This window comes from Lotus japonicus, chromosome 4 (assembly GCF_012489685.1).
Source record: "Lotus japonicus ecotype B-129 chromosome 4, LjGifu_v1.2".
Classification (NCBI taxonomy): Eukaryota; Viridiplantae; Streptophyta; class Magnoliopsida; order Fabales; family Fabaceae; genus Lotus; species Lotus japonicus.
This window is the reverse complement of record NC_080044.1, coordinates 81,593,719-81,606,550: the sequence shown is the minus strand read 5'-3', so window position 1 is coordinate 81,606,550 and position 12,832 is coordinate 81,593,719. Positions and strand designations below refer to the sequence as shown.

The following is a 12,832-nucleotide window of genomic DNA, read 5'->3' as shown; positions in this document are numbered from 1 at the left end:
ATAATTCGTAGTTTTTTATTTGGTTACAAATAACTCATAGTTTGTTCATACTAAAATATAAAGTAGGATAAAATTAAGTTAAACCCGCCTAGATAAAATTTTCACACTCTAAGTAAATTTGAACCTTCTCATTTTCTCAGGAAAAAATAAGAGAAGTTGTAAGCTACGAATACTTATTTGTGAACATGTACATCTGAAAGTTAGATCATAAGAAAGTTTTGTATATATGCAATATGCATGTTGGAGAAAGTGAGTATTAGTGGCTATTGAGGAGGACGATGCAATGTAGAGTAAAGTAATGAAGAATGGAAAAAAAGTAAGAAACAACATAGTATTAGGGCCATTCATTTAAGCCCATGTAAAATGTAAGAAAGCAATGTTAGAGGTTAAGCCCATATGAATTATTGTTATTTAGAAGATGAAATTAGTTTTCATGTGGTATTATATGTCCTTTATTTTATAAAATAAATTAGCACTATAAACTTTGGTTTCTTCAGAGATGATCAATTAAATTGAAAATGATGTCAACTATATTAAATTATACAAAATCAAATTTTGTTGTAGGAGTAGTGTTACTTGTAGCCTCCTCAGTTTTTGAGATGCTTATTCAACTTTTATGCTTTGTGACTCTATATTTTCTAGCAGATGCTTGAACCATAACATTTTGAATCGCATAAACTCGTCCTACACATAGTGTCACTAAACTGTGGCATTTGAAAAAAGACAATTTTAAAAATTATTGTTATGGTAACAATAAACAGTTTGAATTAGGTACCATGAAAGTGGCAAAAACAAAAAAAAGTGATTACCTTTTCAACGATTAAGAGCAGTTCAATACTATTAACAATTTGAGGTTTATTGAAATCCCTTATTTCCCACACATGGAGCACACGAACTGTTTGAGTCATCCTTCACAACAAAAAGTCGAGCAAATCAAAGAGAAATTAATTTTTTAGGTGTTTCAATTTTACATGATGAAATCAATTGAAGTTCATCATTAAATAAAAAGCATGTTAGCACATATGTAAACATTATAGATTAGTACATCAATAGTTAGCCGTTGAATATATGTACTTGGAAAAATGTCTTGAAGCTTGAGCCTTTGAAGAAATAAAAGCAAATACCTCAACAAAACTTATGTGAAGTGCACATTTTGAATGAGTATTAACACTTATTAATTTGAATAGTGGTAGAGAAAAAGGCTAGTGATAGTCTTTTTTTCTTTTGCTAAGATCTTATTTAATATTAAGCCTACCTTTTTGAATTTCATAACTCATGAAATATATAATAGTAAATTTATTGAAAGTAATTTTCAATTAATATATAGTAGAAGTCTATAGAAGGACATTGATGAAATAAGTTCAAGAGGAAGGAATAAGAGAGTTTTTTTTAGTGACCTTTAACTTTTAAGGTTTATTATTAATATTAATTATTAGTTAATTAATACTTCAACAAACTTAAACTAATAATATGTGTCTTATGGAATTCATAACTATATCACATTTAATATTAATTTTGACCTATACTTAATTTATTTAAAATAATTTTGAGCTTAACAGTAGAAAATTATATAATAACATTGATGGATGAAGTTCAAGGGGAATGTCGAACGGCTGAGATTAAAAGTCTGTTGACCATCGAACGGTTGTGAAAAATTACATATGAAATAAAATGTATAATTACTTAAAAGCTCGTAGGTAAAAAAAAGAGTAAAATACACTCACCCCCCTCAAGATTTGTAAGAATGACACTCCACCCCATTCTTTTTAAAAATCTACACTCCACCCCATTTTTTATAAAGGCAAATTTTAGTGACGAAAACAAATTCCTCACTACTAAAAACTAATTACTAATTAGTAAAAATTTAAATAAATTTAATGCATATACACTATCATACATTAATTTATGAAAATAATTTTACTGAATTAAATTTAAAAAAACCATCCACTCTGTCTGTTAAGTCCACGTCTCATCTATCTCCAAATCATATTTCTCACCACAAACGGCCACCACCAAGCCTTTACTCCCTTTAACACGGCTCCACTGTCCCACAATGTGAAACCCCATGGCACCTCCATGCCTCAAAGTTTTGTTGCGACCTGAACCCCAGAACGTGAATCGCACATCCCTAAAGCCACTTGTTCAACTACTTCTTGTGAATTTCACCCCTTTAAGTTGTGAGCGAACGCTCTGTTGGTCTTAGATATTGTTGGATTTTGTTAAAAACGATGCTCCACCGCCTCGTTGGGCTCTAATAACCTCAGATCCACTTCATATTTTCATAATTTTGTTTCTCTATTTTCTTCACCCATTTGTGTTGCTTTTTTGGCCTACAACCCAATTTTGAAAATTGGAGGTATAAAGAGATTATTTTGATTAAAATTGAATTATTACCAAATATGAAAACACAAGCATGTTTCACTATGTTCGAGATATGGTTTGTAAATCAGGCAGGTGTGCTATTGCATAATTTGCATTATGAATTTACGGAGGAAAAACGCGATTGAGAGAATGAGGAGGATTGTGATGTTTTCATTTTTAAATTTATTGGATTATATTGATTTTTTTTGAAATTATTGATTAACAATTTAAATAATAACTAATTATTAATGAAAAATATTTTTCGTCACTAAATTTGCCTCTATATAAAATGGGGTGGGATGTAGATTTTAGATAAGAATGGGGTGGAGTGTAATTCTAACAAACCTTAAGGGGGGTGAGTGTACTTTACTCTAAAAAAAAATATGAAACAATTTTTATTGATAGACTATTTTACCCTCGAGGTTGCTAAGCTTCTCCTTTATATTATATATAAATAAATAAATACAAGTACCTTTGTGAATTTCATAACTTATATGATATAAATAATAATAAATTTATTTAAAATAATTTTAAATTAATAGTAGAAGTCTATAAAATGACATTGATGAAGGAAGTTCAAGAGGAAGGATAGAGGAGTTTTTTTATTGAGTGACCTTTAACTTTTAAGGTTTATTATTAATATTGATTATTAGTTCATTAATACGTCAACAAGCCTAAACTACTAATATGTGTCTTATGAAATTCATAACTAATATCATATTTTATATAAATTTTGACCTAAGACTTCATAACTCATATAAATTAAATAATAATAAATTTATTTAAAATAATTTTGAGCTTAATAGTTGAAAGTTATATACTAACATTGATGGATAGAGTTCAAGGGGAATATCGAACGAGTGAGATTAAAAGTCTGTTGAAATATCGAACGGGTTCTGAAAATTCTCATATGAAATAATATGTATAATTTACTTAAAAGCTCATAGGTAAGTAAAAAATATGAAACATTGTTTAATCAATGAAATGTAAAAGGAGAAAAAAAGGCTTCATTGAACCGGATTAGAAGAAAAGATTATCATTTGGTCAACTTACATTGGTTGAAGATTAAACTGTCAAAGAAATAGAAGCAAACATCATAATTGTGCAAGAAAGATAATGAAACACAATTAGAGAAATAATCAAAGAGATGACTTTAACAGTTTATGAAGAAAAAGTATTTTTGAAACGAAATAGAAGTTACGAACAAATCATAATAATATTGATAATCAATAGCAAAGAACAAAACATGCATAAATTACAAAAGTAAAATAAAATATGTAACTTTCATCTATTAAATAAGCGATAACAACATGCATATTGCAAATAAAGAAGATGAGAAAATTGAGCGGAAAAAGAAAGAAATAATATTTTTCTAAGTTCGAGTGAGGAGAAATTTGTATGAGTAGCTAGAGAAAATTCAAGTTTATTATTTAATTTTATCAGTGTACAGAGTCTAGTGACCTTTTTTTGTTTAATTCCTGATCTCTTTTTTTTTATCAATTCTCTTTCTGCTAATTTTTTTATTTTTGGCCTTTATTTTTTTCATCTAAACTACTATAAATTTTCCAGACACAATATTTGCTTGATATTAGGACCTGGGCTTTGAGCCTTCCATTGGACCAAAATTGACCGGGATAATAGTACACTCATGTCTAAGTAGAGATGAAAAAAAAAGTGTCCAATCTCACCCACATTAGATTGCAAAACCATGTTTGTCCAAAAACAAAAAGATTGCAAAACCATGAAACATGCATTATGTGGTTTAGCTCATCTAAAGTGGGGGCTTTAGATGGCAAAATACGTCATCAAAACTACTGATTGAGAGATCAAAATTTATGATTTAAAGAACGACATGGTTTATTCTCAATCAAGACTCAAATCCTGCATTATGATACTAAGGTTCAACGTTGCATCCTCTACGATACCAACGGCAAAAAACTTCAACCTCACTATTCAAACATCATAATCAATTACTCATAAACACGATGAATTATACATTTGAATAATGTTTAAAGTCGGCCCATGACAAAAAAAAAGGACAACCAAAACCAACAATATTTGGCACGATCAACACAAGTGTAGAGTGCCGCGGTTTCCAACCTTCTGAAAAACACGATACCAAATATTCCAGGCTAAAGTACAAGTTTTGAAGGGCTGTTCACCTTTATATATACATCCTAAGAATGTTCAATAAATTCACAAAAATAAGCGAGCTCCATGTCATTGTGCTCACAACTCTTCATAGAGACCACTTATATTGCACATCAATGCCTGCAAAATTAACCCTAATCGATGTCAGCGACAAAATCAATAAGAACTGCATAAAGCAAGATCATCAAACTTATTCTGACAAGTTGCATTTGACAACTCATTACAAGCTAAAAACTAAAACGGATTAATACATTGCATAAATCAAATGTGTCACAGTTGGAGAAAAAGCGAACCCGCTCAAAGTGCCATCTCGGCCTGCAAAGCTGCCAATTCATCTTCCTCGGGAGTGGTCTTGGCAGACACAGGACGAGTAGGTTGCCGCCCGGCTGGAACATGCACTGAGGCCGCTGGAGCTGTAGTTGCAGGCTGAAGAAGCTGTTCTTCCAACTCAGCGCCCTCTAGCTCTTCAAGTTCTGCTTCCAATTCATCCTGAAATGGAAAACAAATTCAGAATGCTGTCCAGATATATCACATTCACATAATACTAACACACATATCAATGCACAATAACAGCTCATTCCAAAGATAAAATTCTTATTTCACATAGAGTACAAATAAAATTAAGATTTCAGAAGATGACCTCATCGAAGTCAGCAGCTGCACCAATTGGAGCTGACAATGCTTCTTGAATCTGTTTCATGTTCTCAGTCTGTTCATTGATCTCATCCATGGTCTTATCAACATCATCAATATTCCTGAAGAATAAAATAATGTCTCAGCAATGTCAACCAGGAGTCCATAAAGTAAGAATAAATAGTATAACTCAGGTTTTTTTCAACCATGGAACAGACATGTAAAGTAAAGAAAAGCATATCAAGAATGAAATAAAAATAAATATATTATATATAAAACATTAATAGCTCTGTTTACGTTGCTTTCTGCATAGCCTTCATAGCAGAAGCACCAGTCCTCAATGCATCAACTGTCTCTGTGGTTGCCTTGGCACCTTCCAACATGATCATCTGTAACACAAATCACCAGCATAAGATACGAATGGTGCTAAAAAAAGGGCTACCTGGTCAGACTGGGAAAACTAGTAACAGGTTCAATCAACCCTCGAAATCTGGAATGTTAATAACCAGTGAAAAATGAAAATACTGGTCTTGAACCAGTGAGCATGGACCATTCCCAGTTTAAATGATTGAACAAATCCCTTTTGGAAAAATGAAAATCTTTTTCGACAACAGTTATTAATCGATTCCCAATTAACCAAAACTTAAAATTTCTTCTATTAATTTGTCCAATGGGATGCAATAAAAATCTGTAATGCAATAATAACTTTGCTACTAATAATTATTAGAATTCACTTCTTTAATGTAATACATCGACTTAATTTCAGTACTTAATAATGTGATACACTTTTTTATTTGTTTGTACACTCACTGATACACGAACAGAAGTGTAATACTTTTCTTTTGTATTGATATATAATATAATTATACTAGATGCAGTAATCAGTACAAAAGCACGGGAAAAAATATATCCACTCAAACGAATGACCATGTTTTTGCTGGGAAATGTCAAAAGAGCCATTAGATGGGAGAACTACAGAAAACCTTTTGGGCAGGAAAACTTTTAGTAGAAGATTAAACGCATGGCTGGGCTTCTGGAAGAGTTTAGTATAGGGTAGGTAGCAAATCAAATAATATATATTTAAAAATATAAAACACTAGTTGAGCTCTGTAACCTTAAAGCTTTCTTTATACCAACCCAATAGCCGGTTTAGTTTTGGAAACATTTGCAGTAAACTACTAAGAATAAAGTTGTGTACCTGGTCATGAATACGCAACTGGAAGTTCCCAAGCTGCTCTATTTGCTGTTCATATAACCTCTTTCTCTTCAAACATTGTATTGCCGCTGCATGAGGCAGAAATCCTTTAGAGATTCATTATTAATCTTTACAGGTAATGCTTATCCATAGAAATTCAGTAAAAAGAGCCCCATAAATGGCAAGGAGAACGGACTTCATACCATTCTGAACTTAAAGAGAACTCACACCGAAGTTTCAAATCTCCAATTATGGTTTTTTGTCATCAATATGAGAAGTTGAATAAATTTTAAAAAAAAAAACGTAAAGTGACTTAGTTTTCTTAAAAAAAAATGGCATGTCGTCGTGTACCTAATGTGCCACTAAGCTACAATTATAAGTATCAGGAAAAAGAGGTAGAAAACTGAATAGCTAATGATGGATAGTTTAAGCGTTTAATTTATAACTTCTGCAGCTCTTTTCAGTCAAACTAACTTTTGTAGTTGAGGAAATTTGGTTGATTGAAGGAGCACGATTGAGTTCTTCCCAGTGGAATAATGTTAACCATTAACATGTTTTGCATAGTCAATAATGGAATTTTACATTCCATCATTATATTTGGCACATAAACTTACATAAAGGAATAACATGAAAACAAATTGTTCAATAACAGTGGTGGTTGTGAATCATGTGATGACAGTGGCAGCAATGATAGTACAAGATATTTGTTTATTTTAAGAAAATATACTGATTTAAAAGGTAATTGCAATTAACCCAATGGAATGGAATGACCATTTTCCTCCAAAGGAAGTCCCGTTCAACTTTGAAGGCACTTTCCACTCATTTAATGGAATGGCCTTCACAATCCCAAAAAACTATAGAATGAACTTTTAGCTCATTCGAATTTCCAACTACCACAACCCTGATTCCAACAAATCACGTAATGACCCGCTATTCTTGATATTCTATTTCTATCACAATGCAAAATTTTGACAAGAGAGCTATAAATATACGAATTTGTTTGGGTGCATACCCCTTTTATTCTTTGCCTTAGTGAAATCTTTGGCCTTTTCAACTTCTTGAGAAGCCTTTTTAATGAGCACTTTCTCCTTTTTCTCTAGCATATCAAGTGTCTACAAATGAACAAAACAACCAAATGAGAAAACAATTCCCCCAAACTATAAATTACTACTAGAACTAGAATCAACCAATACACTTTGCAAACATCGACAGCTTCATGATTGAACAAATAAAATACAAAGTTACAGAACAAAACATTAGGATTTGAGAAAGGGAAATCGGAGAGAGCGAGGTAATACCTCGTTTAGCTTGTCCAAAGTGGCGAGAGCATTGGCTTCCTGCTTAGGTTTACCAAAAATCCGCGTAAACATGGTTGATTATTATTGTTCGAGGACCAAGATTGAAGGGGCAAAAATTCACAAACCGATCACGCTGGAACAACAATAGGGTGGAATTAATCTGAATCGATTATTTGGAGTGAAATTGTGAAGAATAAAGAGGAAAGCAAACCTGCGTGCGTGTAATGAGTTAGGGTTTGCAGTGAAAGAGAGAAAGGGTGATGAACGTAAGGGTTGGGTTGGGGTTGCAATTTGGAAGAACAAGGAAACAAACTAGTGATCGGTTAATGAATATTTCTTTCTTTTCTTGTTTATAAGCCAAATCTCTTAATTCGAAGTAAAAAAACAATTCAATAAATAATCTACTCATAATTATAGGGTTTAGTTCCTATTCCTATATATTTATAAAATTATCATACTAATTAACTTATTTTTTCCTGGCTGATTTGTTGGCACGATTAGGGAAATCTACTACACCAAAAAAATAGAAACTGTATCTTTATAATTAAAATTGTATCAACGAAGTGATCAAAAAATCTGAATAATCAAAACATAATCATAAATATCAGCCTGAATTCAATCCATTTAGAAAAAACTTGAATGTCAAGTTATTCAATCTAATCATGAATTTAATTTTTAAAACACATAAAAAATTATTGTCCAACGAACAACAAAGAAAACAAGTGACAATAATCGGAGTGGTATTGAGTGCTATAGTTGAGAGTGGTGAAAGATTGAGAGGTAGGAATGCAAATGAGAGTTTAAGAGATGAAATTTCATGCTTTGTGGATGGATATGCGAATATAATAATTTTTTTTGTTACATAAAGAAGAAAAAAACACCAAAACAAAACTACACTACACTAATGCATTTTGCAACAAAGTTGAAAACAAGCTTGAAGTCGGTTGCCTCCTGATACGACACGACACGCCGTCTCTCGCCGCTTGACGAGCTAACACATTCACTGTAGTGTTTTGCTCTCTCAGTATTTGAACCACCGACACATGCCAATCCCAATTAAGCATTGTTCTTATGCGAGAAATTTCCTCCCATGCCCATAACTAGTCGACAAAAATATCAATTGCGGAACTGTTTGAGCGGTCGGTGTAGCAAACAGTTCTTTGATATCCAAGGTTCCATTTGTGTTGTATGCCCTACTCCATTGTCTGAACTTCTGCCGTAAACATTGTACCAACACCATAGCATCGTGATGTCCCCGACACCCACCAACCAGATGCATTCTTGATGATTACACCACAACCCATTCTCATCGTTGCAGGGTTCCAACTACCATCTACAAAGATACAAATCGAATAATCTAGAGTGTTTTGCTGGTTCATTGCTTGCTGTAGGGAATTTAGAGGGGAAGCTTGCGACCCCATCGCCAAACGATCATATCCAAAATAACTTGTCGTAGCACATAGTTAAATGGCCAAGAATTATCACTAAACACGCTATCATTCCTCCATCTCCATGCCCACCAGAGCATCGTCGCAACAAGGGTGTGGTCAGCTTGCGAGAGAAGCCTTATGAGCTAATCTTGGAAGGGCTCAACATTTGAAAGGGAGGGGAAGAGCGTTCCAAACTGGTGTTAGAGTTGGCTAGACCGAGCACAGCTCCTGGACACATGGTTGAGATCCACATCATCCACGTCACATTTAGAACAAGCCGCCGATGCACAAAGATGGTTGTTCCGCCGCTTATAATTCATCGGCGGAGCCCCCTTTGCAATTAGCCAGAGAAAAAAACGAATTTTCTTAGGTACATTGCTCCTCCAACTGTGTTTCCAACAAGGGTGATGATCCTCCGCAGTCGCCCTGAGAGTAACACATAAACTGAACTCGAAAAGTGAGATCTTAACCGTTTTTCCATTTAAATATGATTAAGATTATGATTATGATTCATGTTTTATCATTACTGAAATTCTTTCTGATTTACTTGTTTAAAGTTTTACTATTTTTCTCTTACTCATTTTGATGTGAAACAAATAAAAAAGAGTTGACATTTTAGAAGAAAATTAACTGCTACTAAATGCAGAGCAAAACGAAAAACGGTGATTTGCGTTAATTACTACCAGTAATTATTCTTTCACTTCACTATTAAAAAGGTAACGACACTAAGTTACATTTCCAACACACAATTTTTAGGGTTTATTCCTCTCATTCTCGCCGGCGCTAACAATGGCAGACACTTCTTCTCCGCCGACGGACCAACTCGCCGCCGCCACCATCACCGACGAGGTTCCCAAGGAGCAATTCTCCGACCGCGTTCTGATCCAGTCCATAATCCGCCGCAGCGACGGCGGCTCAGGTCTTGCCGGTCAGAAAGCCAGGGTCGGCGGTTGGGTGAAGACTGGAAGGAAGGCTGACAAGGACGCATTCGCCTTCCTGGAACTCAACGACGGTTCCTGCGCCGGAAACCTGCAGGTGATTGTGGAGGCTTCACTCGCTGAGTTAGGACAAATCGTTCAAACCGGCACGTGCATCGTCGTCGACGGCCACCTTAAGCTTCCTCCTGCCGGCACCAAGCAGAAGATCGAGCTTCGCGCCGATAAGGTTCTCCATGTGGGTCCTGTTGATCCCGCCAAGTACCCTTTGCCCAAAAGCAGACTCACTCTCGAGTTCTTGAGAGATTACGTTCACCTTCGCTCTAGAACCAACACGGTACTTCCCTTTCTTTCTATTTTCATTTTCCTATCAGTTTTTGGTGCCAATGGGTAATTGATTATAGCTCTATAAGCTTAAGATGATGTGTATTTAGATTTGTAAATTTGATTTTTCTATGAAAATTGATTGTTAGTTGAAGGTAGTGTTAAGTAGAATTCAGTATGAAATTCTCAACAGTACACATGCCTGATGCAAAATCACATTTAGTTAAAATCAACCAATCATGCTAGTAGATTTGTTTTTCGCAAATTTAGAAATGATGTGTTTGTGAAGCTCTTAAATTGGTTGATATGATTGTTATTGGGTTTGAATGCAGATCTCTGCTGTTGCTCGAATTCGGAATGCTCTTGCTTATGCTACGCATACATTTTTCTACAAGCATGGGTTTCTTTATGTGCACACGCCAATTGTCACGACGAGTGATTGTGAGGGTGCGGGTGAAATGTTTCAAGTGACAACCTTGCTCAATGAAGCAGAGAAGCTGGAGAAGGAACTGATACAGAATCCTCCTCCCACAGAAGCTGACGTAGAAGCTGCTAGGCTTGTTGTTCAGGAGAAAGGGGCGATTGTTGCCCAGTTGAAATCTGCTAAAGCTAGTAAGCAGGAAATCAGTGCTTCTGTGGATGAGCTTAAAAAAGCAAAGGAGAATTTCTCTAAGGTGGAGGAGAGATCTAAGCTTAAGCCCGGTATTCCTCAAAAGGATGGAAAGGTTGACTATACTAAAGATTTCTTTGCCCGTCAAGCATTTCTAACGGTTTCAGGCCAGCTTCAGGTTGAGTCTTATGCATGTGCTCTTAGTAGTGTGTATACATTCGGGCCAACATTTCGTGCTGAGAATTCTCACACTTCGAGGCATTTGGCAGAGTTTTGGATGGTAGAGCCTGAAATTGCATTTGCAGACTTAACGGTATACGGAACTTGAACTCACTCTCAATTTATTATGATTATCATCAATGGCTATTGTTTTAAGGACACTTACTGTTTTCCTCCATCCTCTCTGGATCTAATTTTTTATCATCAGATATGTTATTTTTTGCTGTTGTTGTGGTAATACTTATCAGCCCAAAGTGAATTAAAACATCTGATTTCTAGTGCAATAAACTTGTTAATTTTCTAATGCAATGTTTGGTTCTTTTGCATTTCTTGTGCTGGGAATATTAAAGTTCATGGTTTTGTATTTTTTTGTAGGATGATATGAAGTGTGCCGAGGCATATGTGAAATTCATGTGTCAGTGGTTACTTGATAACTGTCTTGAAGATATGGAATTTATGGCGGACAAGTTTGATAAAGGTTGCATCGATCGTTTGAAAATGGTGGCTTCCACCCCCTTTATTCAACTTTCATATACAGAAGCAGTAGAAATATTGGAGGAAGCTGTCAAGAATGGTAAGAAATTTGAGAATGAAGTAAAATGGGGGATTGACTTAGCATCTGAGCATGAAAGGTACTTCTAATTTAATTTTTTCAAGTTCTTGTTCTTATTGAAATGTGTTGTGTGATATCTTCAGGGTGTGATGTTTTGCAGATACCTAACTGAGGTAAAGTATCAGAAACCTGTCATTGTCTATAACTATCCAAAAGATATCAAAGCATTCTACATGCGCCTCAATGATGACTCAAAGACAGTTGCTGCTATGGATGTGCTTGTCCCAAAGGTGTGTATCCTACATCTTTTGTTTTGAACGTATTTTGACACCAAACATAATTTAGAGAGGACATTATGATGTATCTAACTCCACCTAGTGAGAAAAGACTGTTGTTTTGTTGTTATATCTTGATTCCTAGTGGCTTTTGTTGGTTCGCATAATAGAAACATGTAAATGTAATTTCAGGTTGGAGAGTTAATTGGTGGAAGCCAAAGGGAAGAGCGGTATGATGTCATTGTAGAAAGGTAAATTTTACTTACCTCCAACACATCCTACTTCACTTTTTTAGTTTATCTTTTGCTTAAGTTGTTTCCTTTAAGCTAAGGATTTTGCATTCCTTGGATGATGGTTAACTTGATTTTTTCTTATTTGCATTATTGCAGAATAAAGGAGATGGGGCTGCCTCTTGAGCCATATGAGTGGTACCTTGATCTGAGGCGTTATGGAACAGTGAAACATGCTGGATTTGGTCTTGGCTTTGAAAGGATGATTCTTTTCGCAACCGGTATCGAAAATATTAGAGATGTGATTCCCTTCCCACGATATCCTGGCAGAGCTGATCTATGATTTTTTTATTACCGATTACAAATTGCTATTACAATTTTCTTGTTGGAGTAGTTTAGCTCGACAAATGTACGTTTGGATTTCCGTTGAACTATTTTTGCGTACATTTGCTGATCTATGATATTGTATTTCCCGTTTTGTTAAGCTAAATATAGAAAGGTTAGTAACAACTCTTTTATTTCATCATGGATTATCCTATCACTCAGGCACAGGTAAAAAGTAGCTTTGTTTTTTCAAAGCTACAATACATAATGTTACGGGTGAAACACTAAACCGCA

General features: G+C 34.6%; 2 protein-coding genes across 3 annotated transcripts; one reads left to right on the top strand and one right to left on the bottom strand.

Moving 5' to 3' along the window:
• Positions 1-4,311: 4,311 nt before the first annotated feature.
• Positions 4,312-8,008, bottom strand: LOC130715007 (vacuolar protein sorting-associated protein 32 homolog 2-like). 2 transcript variants are annotated; one of them, XM_057564993.1, is made up of 8 exons: positions 7,850-8,008; positions 7,639-7,771; positions 7,353-7,452; positions 6,344-6,429; positions 5,443-5,534; positions 5,153-5,267; positions 4,806-5,001; positions 4,312-4,632 (listed from the first exon to the last, which is right to left on the bottom strand). In XM_057564993.1, exons 2-7 carry the CDS (start codon positions 7,708-7,710, stop codon positions 4,810-4,812), a joined length of 657 nt encoding a protein of 218 aa, XP_057420976.1. In that variant the 5' UTR covers positions 7,711-7,771; positions 7,850-8,008; the 3' UTR covers positions 4,312-4,632; positions 4,806-4,809. The 2 variants fall into 2 exon arrangements, with proteins under 2 accessions (XP_057420976.1, XP_057420977.1); XM_057564994.1 differs by having other exon boundaries at positions 7,639-7,976.
• Positions 8,009-9,799: 1,791 nt separating this feature from the next.
• LOC130714783 (asparagine--tRNA ligase, cytoplasmic 1) lies at positions 9,800-12,724 on the top strand. The gene is made up of 6 exons (XM_057564731.1): positions 9,800-10,340; positions 10,660-11,250; positions 11,532-11,788; positions 11,870-11,999; positions 12,177-12,235; positions 12,374-12,724. Exons 1-6 carry the CDS (start codon positions 9,858-9,860, stop codon positions 12,555-12,557), a joined length of 1,704 nt encoding a protein of 567 aa, XP_057420714.1. The 5' UTR covers positions 9,800-9,857; the 3' UTR covers positions 12,558-12,724.
• Positions 12,725-12,832: the final 108 nt, after the last annotated feature.

What these genes read in the sequence shown, in the direction of transcription:
- LOC130715007 (XM_057564993.1), bottom strand. Translation starts at nt 7,710, where the DNA reads ATGTTTACGCGGATTTTTGGTAAACCTAAGCAGGAAGCCAATGCTCTC. An exon ending in AGTTGCGTATTCATGACCAG is followed by an intron (nt 5,535 to 6,343) that starts GTACACAACTTT and finishes TTTGTGTTACAG; the next exon opens with ATGATCATGTTGGAAGGTGC. An exon ending in CAGCTGCTGACTTCGATGAG is followed by an intron (nt 5,002 to 5,152) that starts GTCATCTTCTGA and finishes TTTCCATTTCAG; the next exon opens with GATGAATTGGAAGCAGAACT.
- LOC130714783 (XM_057564731.1), top strand. Translation starts at nt 9,858, where the DNA reads ATGGCAGACACTTCTTCTCCGCCGACGGACCAACTCGCCGCCGCCACC. An exon ending in TTCGCTCTAGAACCAACACG is followed by an intron (nt 10,341 to 10,659) that starts GTACTTCCCTTT and finishes GTTTGAATGCAG; the next exon opens with ATCTCTGCTGTTGCTCGAAT. An exon ending in TATGATGTCATTGTAGAAAG is followed by an intron (nt 12,236 to 12,373) that starts GTAAATTTTACT and finishes GCATTATTGCAG; the next exon opens with AATAAAGGAGATGGGGCTGC.